The sequence below is a fragment of the Symphalangus syndactylus genome, chromosome 18 (genome assembly GCF_028878055.3).
Source record: "Symphalangus syndactylus isolate Jambi chromosome 18, NHGRI_mSymSyn1-v2.1_pri, whole genome shotgun sequence".
Lineage (NCBI taxonomy): Eukaryota > Metazoa > Chordata > Mammalia > Primates > Hylobatidae > Symphalangus > Symphalangus syndactylus.
Genome location: NC_072440.2, coordinates 72,726,038 through 72,749,860, shown reverse-complemented (window position 1 = coordinate 72,749,860; position 23,823 = coordinate 72,726,038). Strand labels below are relative to the sequence as shown.

Sequence of the window (23,823 nt, the reverse complement as noted above, 5' to 3'; positions counted from 1 at the left end):
ATCTTGATTTGCATATCCTCTGGTGTATAAGCATCTTTCTTTATAAAACACTTTTAAAACATTTGAAAGTGAAATTTTGTTCCAGAATGTTAGTCATTATTGAGAAAATCTTATCCAAGCAGATATTAATGTTAAACTTTGTCATTTGCTGACTGTGAAATTGCAGTGCTCATCATACCACCTTCCATTCTTTCGGATGCAGTTATTGTATCACTAATGTTCTTTCAACACATTTTAGGAAAGAAGGTTATGGAAGATATTTAGCAATTAGATTTTAAAAAAAAGAAGGATTTTAGGACTAATATAGTTTAGTAAATAGAATACTGAACTGAGATTTGAAAAGGCTTAGAATTTCCTCACCGTTAGCTGGATATCCTTGGATACTTAATCTCAGTTTAACTCAGTTTCTTTACCTTCAAAATGAAACCAACATGTCTATTCTTTTTACTTCATGGTTATATTTAAGAAGACAAATTAGTATGTATATTTGTATGTGGGTGTGTAGATATAGTCATAATGCTAATATCAAAAACCTAGGTCTTAATTTTCATATAACTTAATAGTAATCCAACTATTAATTTACAATGTATTAATTTAACCTAAGTCATAGAATATATGACTGTGAGGACCAGTTGAAATACAGCCAAAATGCTTCTGAAGTATGATATTAAAACTCATCACTCTCAGTTCATGTCCTTTATAGGGACATGGATGAAACTGGAAACCATCATTCTCAGCAAACTATCGCAAGGACAGAAAACCAAACACCGCATGTTCTCACTCATAGGTGGGAATTGAACAATGAGAACACATGGACACAGGAAGGGGAACATCACACACTGGGGACTGTTGTGGGGTCAGGGGAGGGGGGAGGGATAGCATTAGGAGATATACCTAATGCTAAATGACGAGTTAATGGGTGCAGCACACCAACATGGCACATGTATACATATGTAACAAACCTGCACGTTGTGCACATGTACCCTAAAACTTAAAGTATAATAATAATAAAATTAAAAAAAAATAAACTGGGCAAAAGATTTAAACAGAAAAAAAAAAAAACTCACCACTCTCTGACCTTTCTTTAAAAGTTTGACTTTCTTATTGGAAGACTCACCAGGATTAGAGAACTGGCAGCTTGTCTTCAGCAGGTGCTAGTGTAGATGACAAATGGTATAACTAATTATTAATGTGTCCTTTTATACCTTGTGTTGTCAAAGTGGCTATAAATGTTGATATCAAAATTTCATTTATGAAAATATGTTCCTGTTGATATTTTCAACAAACCTATACATTTTTTAGGAGAGTATTAACTGAAATTACCAGTAGTATTTCATTCCAAGCAACATATGTTTTAAAATCTCTATCAGCTTAACATTGCGCTTTCAAGGGTATTTGTGATGTCCAAATCGTGGGTAGAGGTCATCCACTGGAATTCTCCAAAACGCCACCCACCCACATAATCACTTAGAATGCTGAGTTATCAGATCCTTCAAAACAATGGAGTTGCTTTTATAAAATCTTATTGAGCAACGCGCATTGTTTACTGTGTCAGTTAAGAACATGTTTTATGTAGAGAGAAGTGTGCTCATGTTATTAAGCAGCTAGGCAGAACTTCAGTTAAAATTAAAGGGTTCTAGGTTATCCTACAATAGAATATTCAAAAAACGCTAGCAGGACAATGAAGTTATTGGCAAATGAAGACTTTGCAGAAACTCCTAAGACTTTACCACTTTGCAGATATAAGCAGCATGGAAATTATTTGTAAAATTATAGCTGCAGAGTAGAACAATAAGGACAGAGCACCTAGAATGAAGTGAGTATCATGTTTTAGGAAAGTCATCTAAGTATATAGTAAATGCTCCTGGTGTTAAAATTGGTAGTACGTGAACATCGGAGTGAAGGTAGTCAGCTCCCTGGTCTCCTGATTTGTCTACTTAATGAGTTAAAGCTCCACTGCATTTTTGTAGTATCTTGCAAGGAACAAATAAATTAATCCTAAGTCATTGTACCAGCTGCATTGCTGTTTTCTGATATCCTTGTTCTACTGAATAGTGTACAACTGATGTCACTAACGTAGATCTCATTCCCATTGCCTGTTGACTGTTCCTTTTTTCTCTCTATATAGAAAGTTACTACTACCTTTAATAGCAGATATAAACATCAATAAATGAATAATTTAGGCAAATTTGGGTTAGCAGTTTTCTGAAATTCAGTTGAACATATTTTTACTCTGTCAATCTGGTCATTTAAAATGGGCGTTGAAGAAAAGTTATAATTGACCACTGCTTAGTGATTTTTTTATTTGCTTAGAAGAGCATGAGTGCTCTCCTCTCCCACACCCAGTACATACAAAATTGTACACCGACTATGCCCTAAATTATCCTGTTCCCAAAGGAATTCATAGTGATATAAGCAACAGGCAACGTGGGGCTAAAATGATTAGACTTACTTTAAAAAAAAATCTCATTATGCAATGTTGAACCTGAATGTCAGATTTCATGTAGCAGTTACTGGGAAATAATAGATTTGGGATGTCAGAGAGTCAATTTAATTAAGTCTTTTTTAGTATTACATAAAGGGGCATGTATATTAAATTAGTAACATGAATTGAGAGAGAAAGGTAGGACATTAAAAAATCTTCAGATTCTTGGTTGAATAGTTTGACCCGAGTAACTCTGTACCTTAATTTTGGTCTGGCCTCATATGCTTTATGTTTTATTTTATTATTGTTACATTGCTGTTATTATTATTATTACAGTTCTTTATTCTTTTATTGGATTTAATTTCCCTTTACAAACATGCATGGACCAAAAATGTGACTTTGGGAGATTATTGCTGAGTTGTTGCTGATGTCAGTTTTATACTATGATATTTTTTCTCTATTTACCAAGAGATCAGTATTTCAATATAACGATGTGCATGTTTTCCCCCCTTCTCCCGCTGCATGCAGGGATTCGGGTTCGTAACTTTCGAGAATAGTGCTGATGCAGACAGGGCCAGGGAGAAATTACACGGCACCGTGGTAGAGGGCCGTAAAATCGAGGTGCATGTCTTTAATAATTCAATTTCTGGTTTATATTTTTATTTCTCTTTTTTCGTATTGCCTCACTTATTTCACATTTGGAACCCTGTCTTATGTGTGCGTGTGCACATGTATGTGTGTTTGTATCTCTGTCTTCTTCACCTTCTTGCACTAAAATGTATAAAAGTAACACTTCTTTCTGCCTCCCTCCTCATTTATTGGTTGTTTGGGGGTTTTAATTTTGACTGTGTGTGTGTGCGTGTGTGTGTGTTTGTTTTTCATTTATGTTTTTCCTTCAAAATGTTCATCCTTCTGCTCTCTTGATTTTTTTCCTTTGCTTCAGTTTGCAGTACTCTGAATTCCTGTGATCAGGCCTAAGCAAAACTAATGTTAAATTGTCTAAAAACTATCCAGTTTATAACACTGTGTTCTATAATGAATCAAGGGGCCAGCCAATATCCTTTCTCTTGGGAGGCCAGTTCGCCTCTTTGTGCGCATGATAAGCACGGAATAGAAGATTCTAGAGATTGTGGGGAGGGAGGAAATAATCCAAAACTCATGTAGTTTTTAAGTATATCTAATACCATGAATTTTGGTATCTAAATTTTTATGGATAAAATTCTTAAACAGGGGGTTTGATGGCTGGCTGGCGAATGTACTGTGATTGTGACTAAGTCTACTGCCTGGTATTCACCAGCCCTTTTTGATAACACATCGAAGGTTAACTGGCTCCTTTCCCCATTCCCAATTTTTTAAAGTATTAAATGTAAAAGCCACCATTTTGAGTAAGATGTCTGCATATTTTGCTTTTTTTCCCCTCCTTTCCGATGGTTTAGCATTTAGGGCCCTTCACTTGACTCACTCTTTCCATGGTAACTATACACAATGCTGGCGATGGTGCCCGTTGGCGGTAAGTGAACAAAAGCACTAGAGAAGAAGCTTTTAAAAATGTAATTACAAAACAATTAAATAAGAAAGAAAAAGTCCATCTGCCATCTCACATTAACACTACAAAATGTGATTTGACTTGTTGTTCCTCTTCCTTTTCCTTTCCCCTTTTATTTTCAATGCTGTTGAGTAATGCCGCCTGGATTTTGGATGTACATATTGTTTTGTAGCAGTCTGAGCTGTTTGATTACTGACTTCATGGTGATTTTTTTCCCCTTGCACATCTTACTCAGAGTTACTGAACTCCAGTTTGGCTGGTTTTATTAATGCACTTCCTGCCCCTACATCCTTCCCTACTTTTCCTGTTTCCTAAACCCCCGTTTGTAGCTCTGACTGTTCTTTCTTTGCCCGTTACACCCTTCCTGGCTTTCTCTTTTCTTTTTCCCTACCTTATTCTCTTTTTCCAGATCCTTGCTCCTGTCCCTTTCCCTATTCTTCCTTTCCCATCCCTTCAGTTACACGCAGCTGTTGGTCTCTTTTGCTGACTGGTGGTTTCTGATTGGTTCTGGCCATTTTTCCTTTCAAGTGCTTGGTTGCTTTCTGCTCCAGCAGCTGGTTTCAGCTCTTGCTCCATTCTAATCCTTGTCTGTGAGAACCTTGCTTTTCAGTTTCTCCCCTCTTTCCAAAATTGATTGTTTTTTCTTTCTTTTATTTGTGTGTGTGTGTTTTTTAACTGCATGCTCTCAGTCTCATCATTGTTGTATCCCATTCTTTCTTTTTAAATGTGAAATGTTTATATTATTTGGTGGGCAAAACTAGAGTAAATGGAGTTTCAAGCTCTTTCCTCACATGGGGGATTATCACTGTACAAATCTTTAAAGACGTAGGAAGAGGTTTTTTTAGTTCTAATTCTACCTAAAATTGGTCTTTTCATAACAAAAATTTATTACCATACAAATTGAACATAATGTAAATTTGAAGAGGCAAAAATAAGACATTTATATTTTATGCTTCTTTTCAATTGGCATGTTTTATGACCTGACAACACAGTATAAGTCAAGTTCTATGGTGGGGCTTTACCCTCCTTGCAAGAACTTTGAGACTGGTTCTGTCACTGGGCTGCAGTATGCTGGCATCTTAGTTCCATTCATCTTTTCTTCAGCAGCACTGTCTTTGTAACACCTACTTACTGTAGCACTGAGAATGCTTTAAAATATGCAGTTCTGTAATGAGGGTGGAGAGTACCATAAAACAAAATAAATAAACACTTTATTTTCTCAATTCTTTTAAGTGCCTACTTTAAAGGCTTTCTTAAAAGCTTTGTTCTTAAATTGATAGATTATGTAGTCTAGAAAATTCAGAATGGTCCTGAAGGCTGTCAACATGGGAATCTTAGGTTTCTATATTTGTTTACTTACCTCAGACAGTAAAAATCTCGGACAGACAAATTTAAAATGCTGAACATTAGGACAGGTGAAATCAGATTTATTTTATCACCTTTCCATCAATCTATTTCATAACCCATGTGGCAAGCCTCTGTCTTATTAACAAACTTCAAAGTGAATTGCTAATATAGTTGTTTCCTATTTACTTTTTTCTGCGTTTTCCGTAGTGCAGAGATTTCTCTGTTTAAAAGATGTCCAAAGATCTTGCAAATGTATTTTCTTTGGAGTACTGATATTTGGAAACCAAGAAACTCATTTTACTCTTGTTATCCTCATTTGATAAGAACTTTAATTAAAATACTATATATTAATATTTTATATTGCTGTGTTAATTATTTAAATCAATGTTCTCAGAAAAATTTTAAAGTAAGTACTCTGTTATTGGATGTGCAACTTTATGTTCCCTAATGTGGTCCACTTCTTCCCTGCCCTTTTTTCTCCTTGTTATTTTTAGGTGAATAATGCTACAGCACGTGTAATGACCAATAAGAAGATGGTCACACCTTATGCAAATGGTAAGAAATTATAAATCATCTTCGAAAGAGTGTTTATTCTTGTGTAAATATACGAAGTTTTTATAAACTTCTAAGAATCTATTTCCGTCTTAAGACAGTTTGTGAAGTAGTCTGTTTACCTGGGAGAGTATTTTATGTTTACAATATAACTTTGTCATTACAATTGAGCTAAGTTTTTAGTTAGTAAGGTGTTATGTTCTAAGTAAAGTTCATCTTTTACACAGTGCAAACATGCTATCTAGTTGCCTATTAACCCAAATTGGATCCCACCTGAGCACCTTCTTTTTCAGCTGCTGTAGCTCTTTGTGTTAGACTTGTCCGTAATACCCCTGGATGCGCACTGACTCTCACTTTTACTTCTGACTCTCATTCATCAGAGCATAAATGGAATAAGTTAGGAGGATATTTTAATCACTTTTATAATTCTGGACCCGTTGCTCTCCTTAGCCCTAGAAGTAACAGCTATGGGTATGGTTGTGTGTGTATCACTTTCTATTTCATGATTATATATTATACAGTAAGGTTTATAAGTTTTTCTCATCGAGAAGGAAATTTTCTATGAATAATTTGTTACATCAGTTACCAAATTTAATCTAGACTCATGGTCTCTGAATGAGATGGAATATAAATTTAATCTGTAGCCCAGTGGTGGTTTTGCAGACTGTTCTGCAGAGCCAGTTTGGGAGAGAAAAAGGAAACCAAATGGATTGAATCCTAAGGTCTCAGCTGTACTTTAGTCTGAGCAATTTAGGGTTCTGCATAAGCTTTTACTAATATCTAGAATAAAGGGGGGAGTTTCTGCTGGGTTTTTTTTTTTTTTTTTTTGAGACGGACTCTCGCTTTGTCACCCAGGCTGGAGTGCAGTGGCGCAGTCAAGGCTCACTGCAAGCTCTGCCTCCTGGGTTCACACCATTCTCCTGCCCTCAGCCTCCCGAGTAGCTGGGACTGCAGGAGCCCGCCACCACACCCGGCTAATTTTTTGTATTTTTAATAGAGACGGGGTTTCACCGTGTTAGCCAGGATGGTCTCAATCTCCTGACCTTGTGATCCACCCACCTTGGCCTCCCAAAGTGCTGGGATTACAGGCATGAGCCACTGTGCCCGGCTCTGCTGTTTTTTTAAAAAGTTTGAACCCACTGCTAGAGTGTGGCTATATGTGCTAATAATGTCTTAAATCAAGGAGAAATGTATCAGTATTGACTATATCCCATAGTCTTCAATAAATATATTTAGCCCAGCTTTTCACATAGATGATACAAATTTATCAGCATAATTTGCATTTTTCCTTACTCCTTTTATCAGTATGATACCACTGCCTCCCACTTTACCTCTTATTTTCTTTTCACTGCTCTTACAAAAACAAGTCTCTACAATTTTGATAAAAACTCAAACAAAATAGAAAGGAGAGGCAAAGAATGTCAAATTTTCTTTACATCTAAGGGAAATATTGTGACAGAAAGAGCCTCTGACTGGAATTCAGAAAACAGACATTCTCCTTCTAGGTTTGACTGTTTATTTACTCCGTGACAGTGGACCAGTTTTTTAACCTAATTCTGTTTTCATATTTCTAAATTGAGACCACAGATTTTTGGCACCAGGATTTTTCTAGAAGTTATTAAAACTCAACCCTCCCAGCTTATTATTAGGAAATGAGACCCAGAAAAGTATAGTATTGACCTCAGGTTGCAGATGTGATATCTATTTTACCTTCTTCTTTGGGTTTTGTGAAGGTCAAAGGACATCTGTGAAAATACATCGTAAATTTTCTAAAACTAAATATATTCAAAGTATTACTAACAACATATCAATATACATCCATTATATTAATTTTTGTTTTTGTTTTGAGGCAGAGTCTCTCTGTCACCTAGGCTGGAGTACAGTGGTGCAATATCGGCTCACTGCAACCTCCACTTCCTGGGTTCAAGCGATTCTCGTGCCTCAGCCTCCAGAGTAGCTGGGATTACAGGTGTGTGCCACTACACCCCGCTAATTTTTGTTATTTTTAGTAGAGATGAGGTTTTGCCGTGTTGGCCAGGCTGGTCTCAAACTCCTAGACTCAGGTGATCCGTCCGCCTCAGCCTCCCAAAGTGCTGGGATTACAGGCTTGAGCCACGGTACCTGCCCAGTATGTGGATTCAAAGGGAATGCTCAGGAAATAGTGGCATTGGTAGGAAAGAAAAACGTTATTTTTAAGAATATTATTCTAAATTAATATTCAGGTTTAGTAGGCAAGAAACCTTCTGCTATTGTGTTAAAGGTCCTAAGAAGAATGTGTTGGGTTCCTCCTAATGAATTCTCAGTCAGCATTCTCATTTAGGTTGGTTGGAGTCTCTTAATTTGTGCAGAAATGTTGCACAGTATTTGTGTAATTTGATGTTGCAGAATATTTGTGCTCTTACAATTCAAGTAGGATTTGAACCTAGATTTTGCCAAAATTTTATGTGGAATATTGAAGAGACATTGCATTTTATGAGCACATAAAATGATGAATAAGAGATTGGATTGAATCAGAGTGAATGGGTTTTCACTTGAATAATGTCTTGCTTACAGTCATTTAAATCTGGTAATTTCAATAATTCTTTTGAAAAGGCCAATTGTGGCTGGACGCAGTGGCTCACGCCTGTTATCCCAGCACTTTGGGAGGCTGAGGTGGGTGGATCACCTGAGGTTAGGAGTTCAAGACCAGCCTGGCCAACATGGTGAAACCCCATCTCTACTAAAAGTATAAAACTAGCCAGGTGTGGTGGCACATGCCTGTAGTCCCAGCTACTTGGGAGGCTGAAGCATGAGAATCGCTTGAACCCAGGAGGCGGAGGTTGTGGTGAGCCGAAACTGCGCCACTGCACTCCAGCCTGGGCGACAGAGCAAGACTGTCTCAAAAAAAAAAGGAGACCAATTCTGGCCTTTTTCTTTTCATTCGTATATTTATAGAATAGTGTGGCACAATGCTAGGGTCTTAATATAAAAAGACAAATGAGCCAGAAAATATATAATATATTTTTGCGTATATGTAAAATTCAATTAATATTGATTAAAGTTTTCATGTGGAATTCTACTTTTATTCACTCTCAGTGAGCAATCATATATTATTCCTTTTTAAAAAATACTTGCCATATTCCTATAAATATAAAAAAGGGAAAGAAGAAATAAAGTTGACATTAAACATAACGTTATTTGGAAACTCTCAATATTTATAAATATTTAAGCTAACATTCCACAGTATTCTGGTGTTCTTTAGCTAAGAAGTCTGATTAACTTAAAGGTGATTATTACACATTAAAGCCTCAGAAAATAGGCACTGAAGTTGGGAATGTACCTTGAATTTTATTATTTCATGTCTTTCCTTTTTTAGTTGGTGAACCCCAATAAAATCCCAATGGTAAATCCGAGTTTTCAGTTTACCTGGAATACTAGCATTGTATAGTCAAACATGGAGTCAAAGATCTAGGTTGAATTTGAGTTCAGCTCATGGATACCTTTATTAAAACAACTAGAGTAATAAACAGGGTTAAGAAAATGCATCACAGTGTGGTTCAGAGTGACATATAGTCGGCCTTCTTTCTTTTTTTAAATGAAGGATAGGTCATCCAGGGTAATTCTGTGAGAACACTTTACCAAACTCTAGGATTTATTTCTATTTATTTTTTCTCCTCTCATTCCCTCTCCATCTTCCTCCTCCCAACATCATGACTCCTGCCAAGGCCCCCAACCCCAGCCCCTCATTATCTCTTCACTCTGTGCTAGTTCTACTACTGTTACTCTCCCATATAAACCCCAAGCTGGAATTCCAAAGAGAAGCTGATAATAGGCAAAAATACCAGAGATGGCTGAAGCCAACTTGACATGCACTGATCATCCCTTTCCTCAAGCAGTCTTAAATGCTTACCTTCCATTTTGTGTGTTTCAGGTTGGAAATTAAGCCCAGTAGTTGGAGCTGTATATGGTCCGGAGTTATATGCAGGTAGTATTTAAGTAAATGTTTCCACTTGTGCTATTTAATTGTAATAGCATCTGCTGTTTTTCAATTTGCTATTCCTTTTTAATCTTTTTGCATTTTTTAATTTTTTAAAAATCCAATCAGCATCCAGTTTTCAAGCAGATGTGTCCCTAGGCAATGATGCAGCAGTGCCCCTATCAGGAAGAGGGGGTATCAACACTTACATTCCTTTAATCAGTAAGTAGCCTATGTTGGCCTGGCATGGATTTTGACTGTTGTGAGTGAACTGTCATGTCCTGGTTTTTTTTTTTTCCTAGTACAGTACATAACCGAAATGGAAATTTCTTGAGAGGGATATTAAATACTATCCCAGTGCCCTGTCCTGCTTAACCTGTGCTAGAATTTTCCTGACCAAATATTAAGATTGCACAAAGCAGAAATAGTTGGAAAAGGTAGAGGGGGCAAGGGCATATGAAGAATATTTTAGTCTGTACTTGATGATAAAGAAAATAAAAGAAGCAAGTATGTGTAGAGCATATTACACATTTCCTCTGCAAGTCAGCCACAGGTTCTCCAGCAGAGGATCACTTAGAAGTACCTCCAGTATTATTGATTATTCTCAGCTCTCTTGATCTCTCTTAAGTCATTTTGACCTGAGCCATTTTACTCCAGCAAGAGGTATAATTAAACAGGATTCAGTGGACATGGAATCAGTGTCTCTGCATGCTTTCCAGAGGACAGCACACTTAAAATAGGCTCTTAGAAACTGTCTGCCTCTTTAAAGGATATGAGGCCCTTAGAAATTATCTGCCTCTTTAAAGGACAGGGTAGGAGTTGTTTCCCTCACCTTACATTTGTGGATTAAAATTTTTTAAATAAAAGAATGAAATTGACTAATGAAGTGTCTAAAGACTATTATGGCCCTTGGAGGTTGGTACCATGTAAAAATGTAAAAAGAATATTCTTTTGAGTAATAATTATTAGGTGCACATAGTAATATTTGGAAGCAAGGTTAATTACTGACCAGATGAAGAGTTTGTGTCAATCTGATTTAGACTGCCCACAGTAAAAGTCTGTCTCTTATTATGGCAGTCATTCTCAGAGCTTCTTGACCTGTTTCTCAGCAGCTTGCATTGTAAAGCCGAAATTGAGAAGGAACAGAGAAAGCTCACTCAAGATTTGTGATGAATGAGGCATGGAATCTTTTGCTTTTGCATGTTGGGTCTCTCCATTTTTTCCCCACCGAGAGACCCAAGGTAGAAGGTTTATTGAATGCATGCCACCTTTTCAAAAAAGATGTGGTTCGTATCTTTCCATCTTTTCTATAACTGGTTCATAGCAAGTTGTGACTATGCACCCTCTATTGAATGCAAGTTGAAATTTCTGTCATATTTTGGGTCTCCCTTTAGTTCCTGGCTTCCCTTACCCTACTGCAGCCACCACAGCAGCCGCTTTCAGAGGAGCCCATTTGAGGGGCAGAGGGCGGACGGTATATGGTGCAGTCCGAGCGGTACCTCCAACAGCCATCCCCGCCTATCCAGGGTAAGTGTTAGATTCCAAAATCATTATGTTTCTAAAATAAGCAGTTGGACCAAAAAAGAATACCATGGCCCTCTCATAACTTCTGGGATGTTGCCGTGTCACAGAGTAGACATTCAATGAATATTTGCAAATTAACAGATTAGATGACAAAAACCAAAATATACCATCAGAATATTCATCAGAATATAACAAACTGTCAATTCATTATAAGTCTTCATTTTGGCCACCTTAAGCCCTCATGGTAATGGCTTAAGACAGTAGCCAGAACCGTCTTGTGTTTACTAGCAGTGTGTTGGCATGAAGTTCACTCAGCAGAGCACGAATATGGATTAACATTACTGCAGAGAACCAAAAGAGGAGCTCGACATTGTAGTACAAGCCTGCATCTGCTGTGTTCACCTCCTTATCACCACCCCGTGTTGGGGCAGAGGCTGTCACATGTGTCCTCCCCTTTGGTTTCACTGCCTGGGTGGTGAGCAGCAGAGCTAGTTACCCACAATGGATTTGCTTTCTTTGTAGGAAACGGATTAAAAGAGGTTAATTCTAAGATGAACCAAGTCCAATTGAATCAAGGGAGAAAGGGAGAAGTAGGAAGAATTAAACTGCAGTTGGCTTCTGAATGATGGTAAAACAACGACTGTAGCTGAGCATCCTTCACCGTTTGATCTTTTTATGGAGGGTGTCTCATGCAGTGGAATGATTCCATAGCAACAAATAAATCCTTTGCTACTGAATGGGGAAAAGGAGTGAAGATGACAGGTTTTGTTTTTAGGGGTTTCTCAGTGTCAGCCTAAAATGTAAATTTTTATAGAGTGGTCTTTCACAAGTCAGTTGTACCAAGGACTTCCTCATCAGAGATGTGACATTTCTCTTCATCTTTTCTCTGCCAGGTATGTCAATATGACAGTTTTTTTTTTTTGTATTCTTAGGGAGGAATAAGTAGCAGCAGAGAAGCTTGTTGGCTGCCACTCAGTTAAAATATAAAGGGAAGGAACCTCCTTTGTATGTCCTTTTCTGACAGCAAAATTGGCTTAGCCTTGAGGTGTACTAATTCAGCATTCATTCATTCATTCATTCATTCATAGACCAAATGGATGTACCATTAGAAGTTCTCCATTCCACAGAGTTAAAACATTTTTATTAGGCAAGGTATGTTGAAGTGGGCAGGCTCCAAAAGACACTGCAAGGGAACTGCTTCAGAAATTAACTTCTGTTTGGAGTTTGTAGACATTTAAATCACGTGCATTCCATCATTTCCATCTTATGCCATTACTTACTTTTATTTTAATCCTTTTTTCTCTCAACTTGACCTTTGACCTTCAACCTCTGACATCTCTTTAAAGAAGTGAATATGCAGTATTATTTCATCAAGAAATACTCAAATGAAACATTAAAAGGAACCTTTTGGAAGTTTTACACACTAGGAAAATTGTTTGTGAAATGTCTTCCATTATAATCCAAGAGAGTTTACTGTCATATTTGCAAAGAGAGACTACTCACCAGAAACATGGGACTTCCTTATTTTGTAACATTGCTGAATTACTTTATAAAGTGGTTGAATTTAGTCCTGTTCAATGTAGTCATTTCATTATGTTGGCCAAACTTGAGAACCCATTCTCTACCAAGTCTGTGTCAGGTATATATTTGCTCAAAGATATTTTATCTTTATGTCTAATCATATCAATTTCTGTGTATTACATTGAACACTGATTTCCCATGTTTTCTTTTTATTAACTAAACCACGTGTTTACATGGAAGATGGCAAGGAATAAGTCCAGTATTTCATGGGAATGGCCTAGAATTGCTTTTCAGCTTAGTAAACTAATTTCATCATTAATCATTATGTTCTAGCCTCCTTGTGGCATTTGATACAGGGAATATTGGAATTCTTCTAGAACGTAGATGAATATTCCCAGTAAGTTATTTGACTTAGGGTAAAATGTATTTGTGTTTTTAATGCCAACCCTTCTTTATAGAAGGCTTATTTGTAAATCTTTGCCTATATCCCCTTACTAAGATCTTTGAAGTTTAATTAATCACCACTTGGTCTCAGTGCTTTCCGTTTTATCAGCCTTCTCATTTTGAACAAGTTGTTTTTTTCATTAAAATTTAATTGAGAGGCAGATTACTTTCTAATATCAGACTTTAACTGCAACTGGAGACTATGAAAATGAATGGGACTTAGCTAAATGAACATCAGAGACGAGTTTGATTTGCCTGTTGTGTGATACAAGGGCATAGCATATTTGGGGCATTCCAAAATGTGACCATGCTATCCTGTAAATACAACCAAATGTCATTGGAAATAGAATCAAGAAACATTCCACCTACCTATAAGAAATAAGTTATTTCATATTCAAGTTAAAAATATGATTTGATGACTTTACTTGTTAGCTTGTTTATTGTAACAGAGAAGGTAGTGGTGAAAATTTCCAGCTTGTTTAGTTGAATAACCAATAAACAGATCATCTAAATTAAAACAATCTGATCTTGACTTCACAGAGATGAAGAAGAAAGTTTTATCTTTTATCTCTACTGCTATTCCATGTCTTTTGGTCCCAAAATAATGTTTTGGGGAAAGTCTGTATGCACAAAGTTACCTCAGAAGGTTAGAAATCTATATTTAAGAATATAGTGTTGCTTAGGTTTTTTTTTTTTTAAAGTCATGCATTGTCTGTTTGCTACAAATTCATTATCTAAACAGGAAAATAAACCCTTCTATTCTTAACCAGCTACCTTCTCAGATTTATTCTTTTAAATAAGACAGGGTGTTCTTTGGTCAATCCCAGAACTTCAGTAATCAATTGTATTTTTCAGAATTCCATGAATACTCTTATGGTCAAAAAAGAACCCTTAAAATCTTCCAGTTACTCCTTCCCACTCTGGATTATATTGTTACTATCTGGGATCCCCACTGCACCTTTCAATTCTTGGACCTTGGACCAATCACCTTAACCTTTAGCTCATTATCTCTGCTTGTGAAAGCAATGCATTGTGGGTATTTTTGGTTGTGTTTTTTTTTAATTACATTTCTCTGTTTACTTTGGTCAGAATTGATTGACTTGTTTTTCTGAGGTGTTGCATTGGTTCTTAAAATGCTGAATAATAATACTTTGCATGCTTGTGTGATCAGCCAAATCTTATCGCATGTCTAATGTGCAGGGTAAAAAGCAGGTGATGTATGGATATCAGAAAAACATTTACATATTATTACAATACTGAAAACAAAATACTTAAACGTAATTTTAAAACATACTTTGCATACAGGCCCTGCCCTAGTGGAATTCTTTGGGTTCAGTTTTTCACGTTAAACTCCTCTTCACCCCACCCTACTTTGTAAGCTCTTTAAAAAGAAACTTCCTCGTAGGGCAAGCTTATTTTTAAAAATACTCTATATACAAAAAGTTGTTTCCAAGCCAGCAGATTTTGGATAGATATAATAGGCTCTTCTAGGAGTGCTTCTTATTGTGTGAATCCTACTTTAATTACCAAATATCCAGGTTGCGCATTCCAGTTTTGCACACCTTTCCCTCTCCTCGCATGTCCTGGAGCTGTGTAACCTTCGTGTGCACTTTCACATTTTCTCACCAACTTGCTGAGGCCCCAAGCCCAGGTTATGAATTCATACATCACCTGCCTGTGTAGAGCGCATGTGCATGCTGCCGTCCTCAATAACCGGAATGTGTTTCTGTTTTTTTGTTTTTTTTGTTTTTGTTTTTGTGTGGATTTTCTGCAGTGTGGTTTACCAGGACGGATTTTACGGTGCTGACCTCTATGTAAGTACACACACTGGGGCCTTCTCGACCCCATCCCCTGACAAGCCAGCCTTTTTTTTTCTGTTTCTTTGGTTTGGTTTGGTTTTTTTCCTTTTAATTTATTTAATTTTTATTTTCTTTTTCCTTGTGGATATATATATATATATATTTATATATTTAAGAATGCAAGCATGCTTCTCTGCCACTGCGCTTGCCCCTGGGTGCAAAAACTAAGCCTTTGGGTTTCCTGATCATTGCAAGGGTCAGTCTACTGGACATATTCTTTTCCCTTCCCTATACCCACAGATGTTCTGTGGATCATTAATTTACTTGTGAGATGATCAGCAGGTTTAAAGTCTTTTATTATTGTCGTGTCATTTGCATACATAAATAACAGGACTAGCTTAGCCTTAAACCAGCTCTTTCCCTTTTCTGCTTTTCTTCTCATTTCACATCCCTCTTTAGATCATTAAAGCTGTGATTTAGAGGTTAATAAGCTTTCTGAACTGTACATTTTCCTATTTTACCTACTTTGAGAGAACATGACCTTGTGATAGCCAAATAAGGAACCGACGCCAGCGAAGAGTGTGTAGTAATGAGAAAATGCCAGATATTTAGTTCTTAAGAGCCATTGGAGGAAACGAGTAGCATAATCAGCAACCCAGACTCTTCTTACAGCCATTTGACTATCACAGAAGATTTGCTGACTCTACTAGCCATAGTAATATGGATTCCATTCCTTAAACTGTCTAGCTATCACTAAAGTTCCATGATTGGTTTGTCACATATTATTTAAAATGTGGACAAAGTGATACAGTTGACAAAGTAGAAGTTTTTGAGTTTTAAAGTCTTTTATTATGACCTCTCCAGATGGACTTTTTCTGAATGCAAGCTTGATTTAATCGCTCAAGTCATCAAGGGAAAATTTTTATAAGAAAAACTTGTCAGCATGAAATGATTCTGTGGGGATAGGTTAAAATTGTCTAGAAATGCTTTCTCCACCCTTACTTTCCAAAATCAATAAGAGGACCTTTTTAGTGAACTGTTTCCACAGTCTACCAGAGATTCTGAAGCAACCTAAAAAAGTTAATGCACTTTCAGAATGCACTCAGAGGTTTTGCGTTTTGCAGGAAGTAGAGATGGGATGATACAGTTCTTCGAGGTACGGGTGACTCACCTATACTACTTATCGTAGGCCTGTAAGGTATGCCTTAATTTAATAACTACTTGAAGGAAACTTAGCCATGATTTGGTCCAACCTCCTAACTTATAGATATATTTCTCAGAGACTTACCCAGAACCACATAAATTATTAATAAAGTCAGTCATAAAACCCAACCAATCCATATTTCATTACCTCTCTTTGTACTTTAATTAAAATCCACCTCTTTCCTCAAAATATTTTCAACAAGTAGTGAAAGATATCTTTTTTCCTATGTTCACAGTGAAGCTTGAGAACTGGGGAATCTATCCTACTTTTACACCAGATTACACATTTCTAAATACACATACTTACATATGATGTTAGCATGTACATTCTCCCATATACATTAGCATCCATATTCTCATGAAACTCATCTTCATTATTTAACTTGTTTTCTTGAAATCTGATCTATTAGAGCAAGATTTTCCATTTGAATTATTTCTTAAATCAAGTTTTTTTCTCTAATGTGTTTCTTATTTGGGGATTTATTTTTCTTAAATACGACCTATTTATGTCTTATTAAGACTTGCCTACTTTAGGCTGGGCACGGTGGCTCAGGCCTGTAATCCCAGCACTTTGGGAGGCCGAGGCAGGCAGATCATGAGGTCAGGAGATCGAGACCATCCTGGCTAACATAGTGAAACCCTGTCTGTACTAAAAATACAAAGAATTAGCTGGGCGTGGTGGCGGGCGCCTGTAGTCCCAGCTACTCGGGAGGCTGAGGCAGGAGAATGGCATGAACCCGGGAGGCAGAGCTTGCAGTGAGCTGAGATCGTGCCACTACAGTCCAGCCTGGGTGACAGAGAGACTCCATCTCAAAAAAAAAAAAAAAAAAAAAAAGACTTGCCTACTTTGGCCAGGCGTGGTCGCTCATGTGTGTAATCGCAGCACTTTGGGAGGCCGAGGCAGGGGGATCACTTGAAGTCAGGAGTTCGAGACCAGCTTGGCCAAGATGGCGAAACCCCATCTCTACTAAAAATACAAAAATTAGCCGAGTGTGGTGGCACACACTTGTATTTTCAGCTACTTGGGGGGCCAAGGCAGGAGAATCACTTGAACCCTGGAGACAGAGGTTGCAGTGAGCCGAGATCGTACTACTGCACTCCAGCCTGGGTGACAGAGCTAGACTTCGTCTCAAAAAAAAAAAAAAAGACTTGTCTACTTCAACCTTGTTAAGTCATCCAATTTTTTAATAGTTATCTTACCTCTTTTACAATGTAAGATTTTATTGAGACAGATGACTTTTCTGTTCCTGTTAATAAAATACTCTTGATTTTTTTTTAATCTACTAACTGGATTACCTTGCTGAGCTAAACACAAGTAATTCAGTGATCTTGCTGAAATAATTTTTTTTGACCAGTGGCCCTTTGTTAATGAAAGTAATTAATAGTAATGTTATTATTTCTTAGTTCTTATTTTAAAGCAGAGTTACTTAGAGAAAAAAAATTGGTCACTAGTGCTGAAATAATATCCATGCCCCCACACGAAAAGCAAGAATACTTTATGAGGTAACTACTGAGTTAGGCCTAATACAACTGTTGCTTTTAAAACTGTGTATTCTGTATTCCACATGTGAGGGAGCAAAGGATACTTCTTCAGAAACAGACAACAAAAAACTATCATTTTGCCTTGAGTTTGTTCTGCTTCTCTCCATACATTTCCCATCTGTGGAAATCTGTCAGTATACATTTAGTTCTTATTTCATCCGAAAGGCATATTAGAAATAGAAGGACTAGAGAGTTTAGTATAAAAAGTGCACCGAATCAGAGCTTGAAGAGAAGACACGAGGGAAAAGATTTTAAATTGCTGGTTATGCTTAAGTTAAATGAATTTAGGCTATTAATTGTGCAAGGTTTTTGTAATCCCTTTCACAGTCCCATTCTTAGACAGTGATTCCTGCTAGCCATTTTCTTTCTGTTTCTTTTATGGCACATTCCTCTCTGGAGAACTGATCTAGCAATTGTGTTCCTAGTTTGTAAAGAGACCTACCGTGATAGGATTTGGGAGTGTGGCAGCTAGATTATGTATCCACCCCTCCCTCTTCTTTTTTGGCCAGTAGAAAAGGCATAGTTCGCCCTAATTCGCTTTTTAAATGGGATAACAAACTGCTCCTAAATCACCTCCTGTGAAAAGCATGCTTGCATCCAAAGGAAAGAAAAGGCTGGTGGGCCCCTTGCGGGCTTTTTGTATGATTGTTTTCCTTCCACAGCTGTGTTTTTTGAACTGCTCTTCCTGTGTTCTGTTATAGAATAGTCTTACAGGAACCAATCATTAGCGCTAAAATACCTCAGGTAGGAGTGCCAGTGTGACCTGCCAATCAATCAGATTGTGGATTGCAGTGAAAAAATTGAATTATACTAACCATTCCAGCTCCACGTTAGAGATGGGAACAGAGGCTTTTTTGGACAATCAAGACTTGTGAGCGTGTGATCTAAGCCCTGCTACCTCAGCAGTGCCCACAGTCACATTCCGTACATAATGGCACTTCCTCCAAAATTAAGTGCTCCTGTCCTCTTGACACATATCCCAGCCAGGTGTGTAATATGCACTGTCCCATCACTGCCACCTCTTTTAATCTGTCAGTCACATTTACCTGTGGTATTTAAACTGTTTTTTTATATTTAGATCTTAGCAGTTGGGGACATTTTCTTACTACTATAAATTTAGAAAAGAGAAAAAAGAAGAAGTAGAACTGTACAAATAGGATTCCTGAATCCCACATTGGGCCCTGTAGTGAAATACCAGTCGTAATTGGACTGTGTTGCTACATAAATTTGAAGTTGCCTTAAAAATCTAGACATACGGAACTCAAACATTGAGACATGCATTTCCCTTGGCCCCTTCTCCTTTCACCTAAGAAGATCAGTGAGTTCATTTGGATAATAGCATACTTGTTAGAAGGATTGCTGATAGCTGGATGCTAGGAGAAAGAAAATAGTTGATGGCTTTTCACAATCCAGTTTATTTATGTGGCTACCCAGCAAGATTTTGGAAATGAACTAATTTGGGGAGATGTGGAATAATAATGTTTGAAAGGTTTGATTTATTGAAAATCGTCTCTCATCTACCATAGAAATAATAGGTGGAAGACATCAAGTTGATCATAGCAATTTTTTTCTCTTAATCCCAATTTTAAATAATAATAAGATAAAATTTAAATACTTTAAAATTTTTTTCATAAGTACTTTTCAAAGGAGATAGACCTCAATCAAAAGCAGTGACAGTATCACCATTATTGTAAGTTTGTGTGTTACTCACATTTAATCAGTGATGCCATTTTGCCACAAAAGAACTCTATAATATCTCCTAGAACCATGGTTCTTAGCAGGGGTGGGGAGGTGGTGAGGAAAAAGAGGGAATTAGATTCATCCAAGGATAAAGTGATTCCTGGAGGCCCAGCATTAAACCCACGCTAGTTGGAATAGATTTCTGCTCTGCTGTAGTGATTTTAAGTATCACACCTGCCATTCCTTACCCACCCCCTGCCGCCATCCCCCAACCCTCCTGCTCTATTGATCTATACAGTACATGTAGGTAACAAGCTTTCATTTTGTCTGCTGGTCTTGAAATACACACTCTCCTCCTCAGTGTCACATAATGTCATTGTCTTCCAGGTAGAAAGAAGGTGTCTTGACATCACATGCTCACCAAAGTCCTGTTTTAATGTAAACCTGAAACAAAAATGTAATAAAATTAAAGCCTAGGTTAAAATCAAGACAAGGCAAAAGTCTACCAGTGTGAGATTAAACTAATAAATATGCAGATAAAGGTCAGATATAGGAGGGATTATATTCTATTGTATTTTGCTCTAGTTTAAAACCCAGCTACAGAACTGTGCCGAAAGATCATGTGGTCAATGTGGCAGCATCATAAAGTTAATTCGATGATAAAATTGGTTCAGAGCAGAGTAGAAAAGCCCTAGGAGATGACAATGAGCCATGAAAAACTGAGACTTTAACAACTGCAGAAAACACTGGAAAGGATCTTAAAGCCAACTTTTCAAAGGCATTTTCCTTTGAAGAAGCTGGAACTTGAAGTCAGAGATATGTTACAGATATGTGAAAAAGTAAAATTCCTAAACACAGGAAATATTTTAGCAGAATGCTGTGGATTAGAATATACGGTTGTTGACAGAGGGTGAGCATACATGTGAGTGCTGTGGGTCAGGACTGAATTATATTGCCAGTGTCAGGCAGGTTGAATAGCGGAGCGATGGAGCATTGGGCAGCCCCACTGGGGACACCAGGTGTCATTCAGAATGAATTGCAAAGGAATAAGAATAATTCTTTTTAAAGGGGTGTGTGTGTATCTGAATCAAGCTTAGCCAAGCCAAATTTATCCAGCTATCAGAGTTCCAAAAAGCCGTCCGTGTGTGCCCTCCTACATTAGGGTGTGCTGTGGCCATGCTAATCCCCATTTTTTGTTTTATTTCAAATCACACACAGATAGAATCTGCAAACTGCTTCAGATCAAACAGGTCTGATTGTGTGTAAATACATATGTCCTTTTTAATTTTTATTATTAATGGTTGCTTCAGTTTTGCATCAGTGCATGGTTAAAAGCAATACACATCAGCTATTTCATGACTTCATATCTCCAAATGAATTATTTCTCCTCTTTTTTTGTTTGTTTGTTTGTGCAGTCAGCTGAAGAAATGTTAACATCTCACTCTAAATCTCTCAGTGGAGTCTCTGTTCCCTTCTCTGATATAACAGATGGGTTACTGCTTGTTATAATTATTAACATTGTGGTGTGGGCCAGGGCTAGGGTGGGCAAGATTGACTATTTCTTTGGGCTGGGGAGGGGCCAGTCGTTAGGGTATGGAATGTTAACTCAAGTGGTGACTGACTGTTTCCGTAATACCAGGTCGTTGTGGCTGCACGCTCTAGTAATTGAGGCTGTGTACTTCACCGAGCTTGTGGTAGAGCCTAGGGCAAACCGCTGTCCCAAGAGAATGCTGGGATAGATAGAGTTAGCCAATACGAGTCTGAACGTGGTGATTTTGCTGGTTGTTTTAGCTCCAGATGTTGGCATGCTTAGTTTTTAATGTGATTAATAAATGTGGCGCCATATCCCTCCCCACGCCTGAACCCTGTCTCTTCTACCTCCTTCCCACCCTTGTTCTTTTTGAAAAACTTAAGAAACAGTAATGAAAACCTTGGTGTTTCAAACTGCACTTTGTTCTCATGTTTTATAAAAGCCTTTAGATTTGCTAGTAAGAGTGAAAGCTGAAGAAATGGTTTCTCAGCCTGAAATTTCTGTGCACTTTGAAATCTGGAATAGAAATAAGTATATCTGAATTTTCTTTGTCTCACATTTTATGATATGTTTTGTTGAATAAAGCAGCAAAAATACTTTCGAGTAAGTGTGTGTGTGTGCGTGCATGTGTGTGTGAGAAAGAGAGAGAGGAATACATCCATGATACACAATTTTTCTACTTTTGGAGTAGTCATTAGTGAATTGCCAAGTTAGTTTAGTAGGATATTGCCTATCCTAAAATAGTTCATCTTTTAACGGTTTCTCTGTAATGCCATTATTATAAAGTAATTAGGAGAATAATCATGTTAAAGTCATCTGCTTTAAAAAAAACCTATTAATGTGTTTTTTCTTAATGCTGATATTCTTCTCGAGCCTTTTGTTTTCAGTAAAATATTTGCAACCCTGTTCTGTTTTCTTCAACTTGAAAAGCAGAGAACTTCATCATGTTTAAACTTCAAAGTCAGAGTTGACTTATAAAAGAAGGAAACTGCTACAGATAGATTCTCTCCATCTCCTTCTGGATTGGAAGGAAGATTCTTTTCCATAGTCTGATCCATTTGAATTGTTTTGATTAGCAGTAACATTACTCCTAAACCACCAAGGTTCCGATGGCTTCCTGTAGGCCTAGGAAAATGAGGGGAAATTGGTTCTGTCAGCAACCTCACTTAGAACGTGTTTTTTCCAGAATGAGTAGAATACAGCTCAAAGCCATGATTTGATAGAATACTCAGAGATCGTACCTCCAGTACCTCACTCAGTCTTCCTGAGAGTCAGGTGTGAAACCTACCCTTGGATGAGTGCTTTTGAACCTCAGTATCCCTTTGCAAGAATTTATACCTCTGCCATATGGCATAAGACTTCAGTTTTTAATTTTTTTACTTAGGTAAACATGAATTGAGCTTTAACTGCTTTTATTGCCTAACTTTAACATTTTTTTAATGTTACTTTGATGGTTGGAGTAATACTAAAGAATAAAATGCTGAATTACCCTTGTTTGCAAAGAAGTTTTACTAAATAGCCCTGCTGTAACTTTACACTAGCAAACAAATTCTAAACTAATGGAACCATCTCTAGTTATAATGAAAAATTACTAGGGTTCATTTTAGTGTTAAAATTTCAACTGCAATTAACGTTTGCTTTAACAAATGTTTAAAAAAAAAAGGGAAAGAAATAGTTAAATTATGTTGTGGCCAGGGTGTACAGCTTTGCCCAGATCTGTCTGGCCTGCTAGAATTCCAAGGAACCATGTTGATCAGAAACGGCCCCCAAGGGTGCTTCCTGCCATGTTCCCATTCATTAGCATTTCATTGTCAGTGTTTGGTAATATTAATTAGAGTCTTCATATATCTCTGGAAGAATTCGTAATTAAGAAGGAAATGTTTACTTTCTAAGTCACTCATTTGAAAAACAAAGGAGGAATAATGTATAACCACTGAAAGCCAGTCAGGGATTTTTTAAAGTACATTTGAAACTATCCTGACTTCAAGCAGCATAAACTTGAAGAGCAGGAATAAATTTCCCTCACAATGCAGTTTCTTCATTTAGAGAAAGCACAAATTATATAAGAAAGAAGCAAAAGGCTTTAGAAGCTCATAAGAAATTATAGGTATTTCTAAAATAAGGTGTAACAGAAATAAAAGAAGCATGCTAGGACCTGCCACGTAAGATGGTTAAGAAGAACAGGGGTCCCATTAGAAAATAGTTGTTCTCAATCCCAAGAAATGATACAGAAGTAAATTTGAAATTTCTTTTGTAGATTTAGAAAAATCGAACATTTGAAAAAATAGAAAGTAGAAAGCGCAGGGCAAAAACCTTCAGATATCCATGAGAAATGAGCACATTTTATCCACAGAAATAAAGTGTTCATGCTATTGTTCACTACTGAAATGATGTTCAGTTGGGCCAGTTGAACAGAGTTGTTTTTGATAGTGAAAGGCCAATAATAAAAATTTGCATCTGAATTACATTTAGGTAAAATAGATGAATTCTAGAAGGGTAAAGAAAAATAATAAAAGGTAGAGTTTGCCACTTTTTAAAATATCATGTCTCATGTGGCAAGCATTTGTTGTTGTGATTGTCTCTTGAAATGCTTTCTGAAAGAGTACATGATTCACCCTGATAGTGAAAACCTTTTGTATATTTGGGTTATCGAAACTGAGGTGAAATAGAAGGATGTGATGGTTTGAAATTCTTTAGGACTGAGAGGATATTTGGACTATTGGAAGAAAAGCTCAGAGTCTACTGTAAGATTAA

General features: G+C 37.1%; 1 protein-coding gene across 23 annotated transcripts in view; it reads left to right on the top strand.

Moving 5' to 3' along the window:
* Positions 1-23,823, top strand: part of RBFOX2 (RNA binding fox-1 homolog 2) — a 291,531-nt gene that overhangs the window by 258,792 nt on the left and 8,916 nt on the right. For 8 of the 23 annotated variants that reach the window (XM_055252938.2, XM_055252936.2, XM_055252937.2 and 5 more), the window contains 6 exons: positions 2,954-3,046; positions 5,813-5,873; positions 9,781-9,834; positions 9,955-10,047; positions 11,220-11,352; positions 15,089-15,128. In XM_055252938.2, coding sequence (XP_055108913.1) covers positions 2,954-3,046; positions 5,813-5,873; positions 9,781-9,834; positions 9,955-10,047; positions 11,220-11,352; positions 15,089-15,128 — 474 coding nt within the window. Of the gene's footprint in view, positions 1-2,953; positions 3,047-5,812; positions 5,874-9,780; positions 9,835-9,954; positions 10,048-11,219; positions 11,353-15,088; positions 15,129-18,559; positions 18,603-20,756; positions 20,789-20,953; positions 21,031-23,823 lie in introns of all 23 variants that reach the window. The other 15 variants (XM_055252941.2, XM_055252940.2, XM_055252950.2 and 12 more) reach the window with 7 other exon arrangements.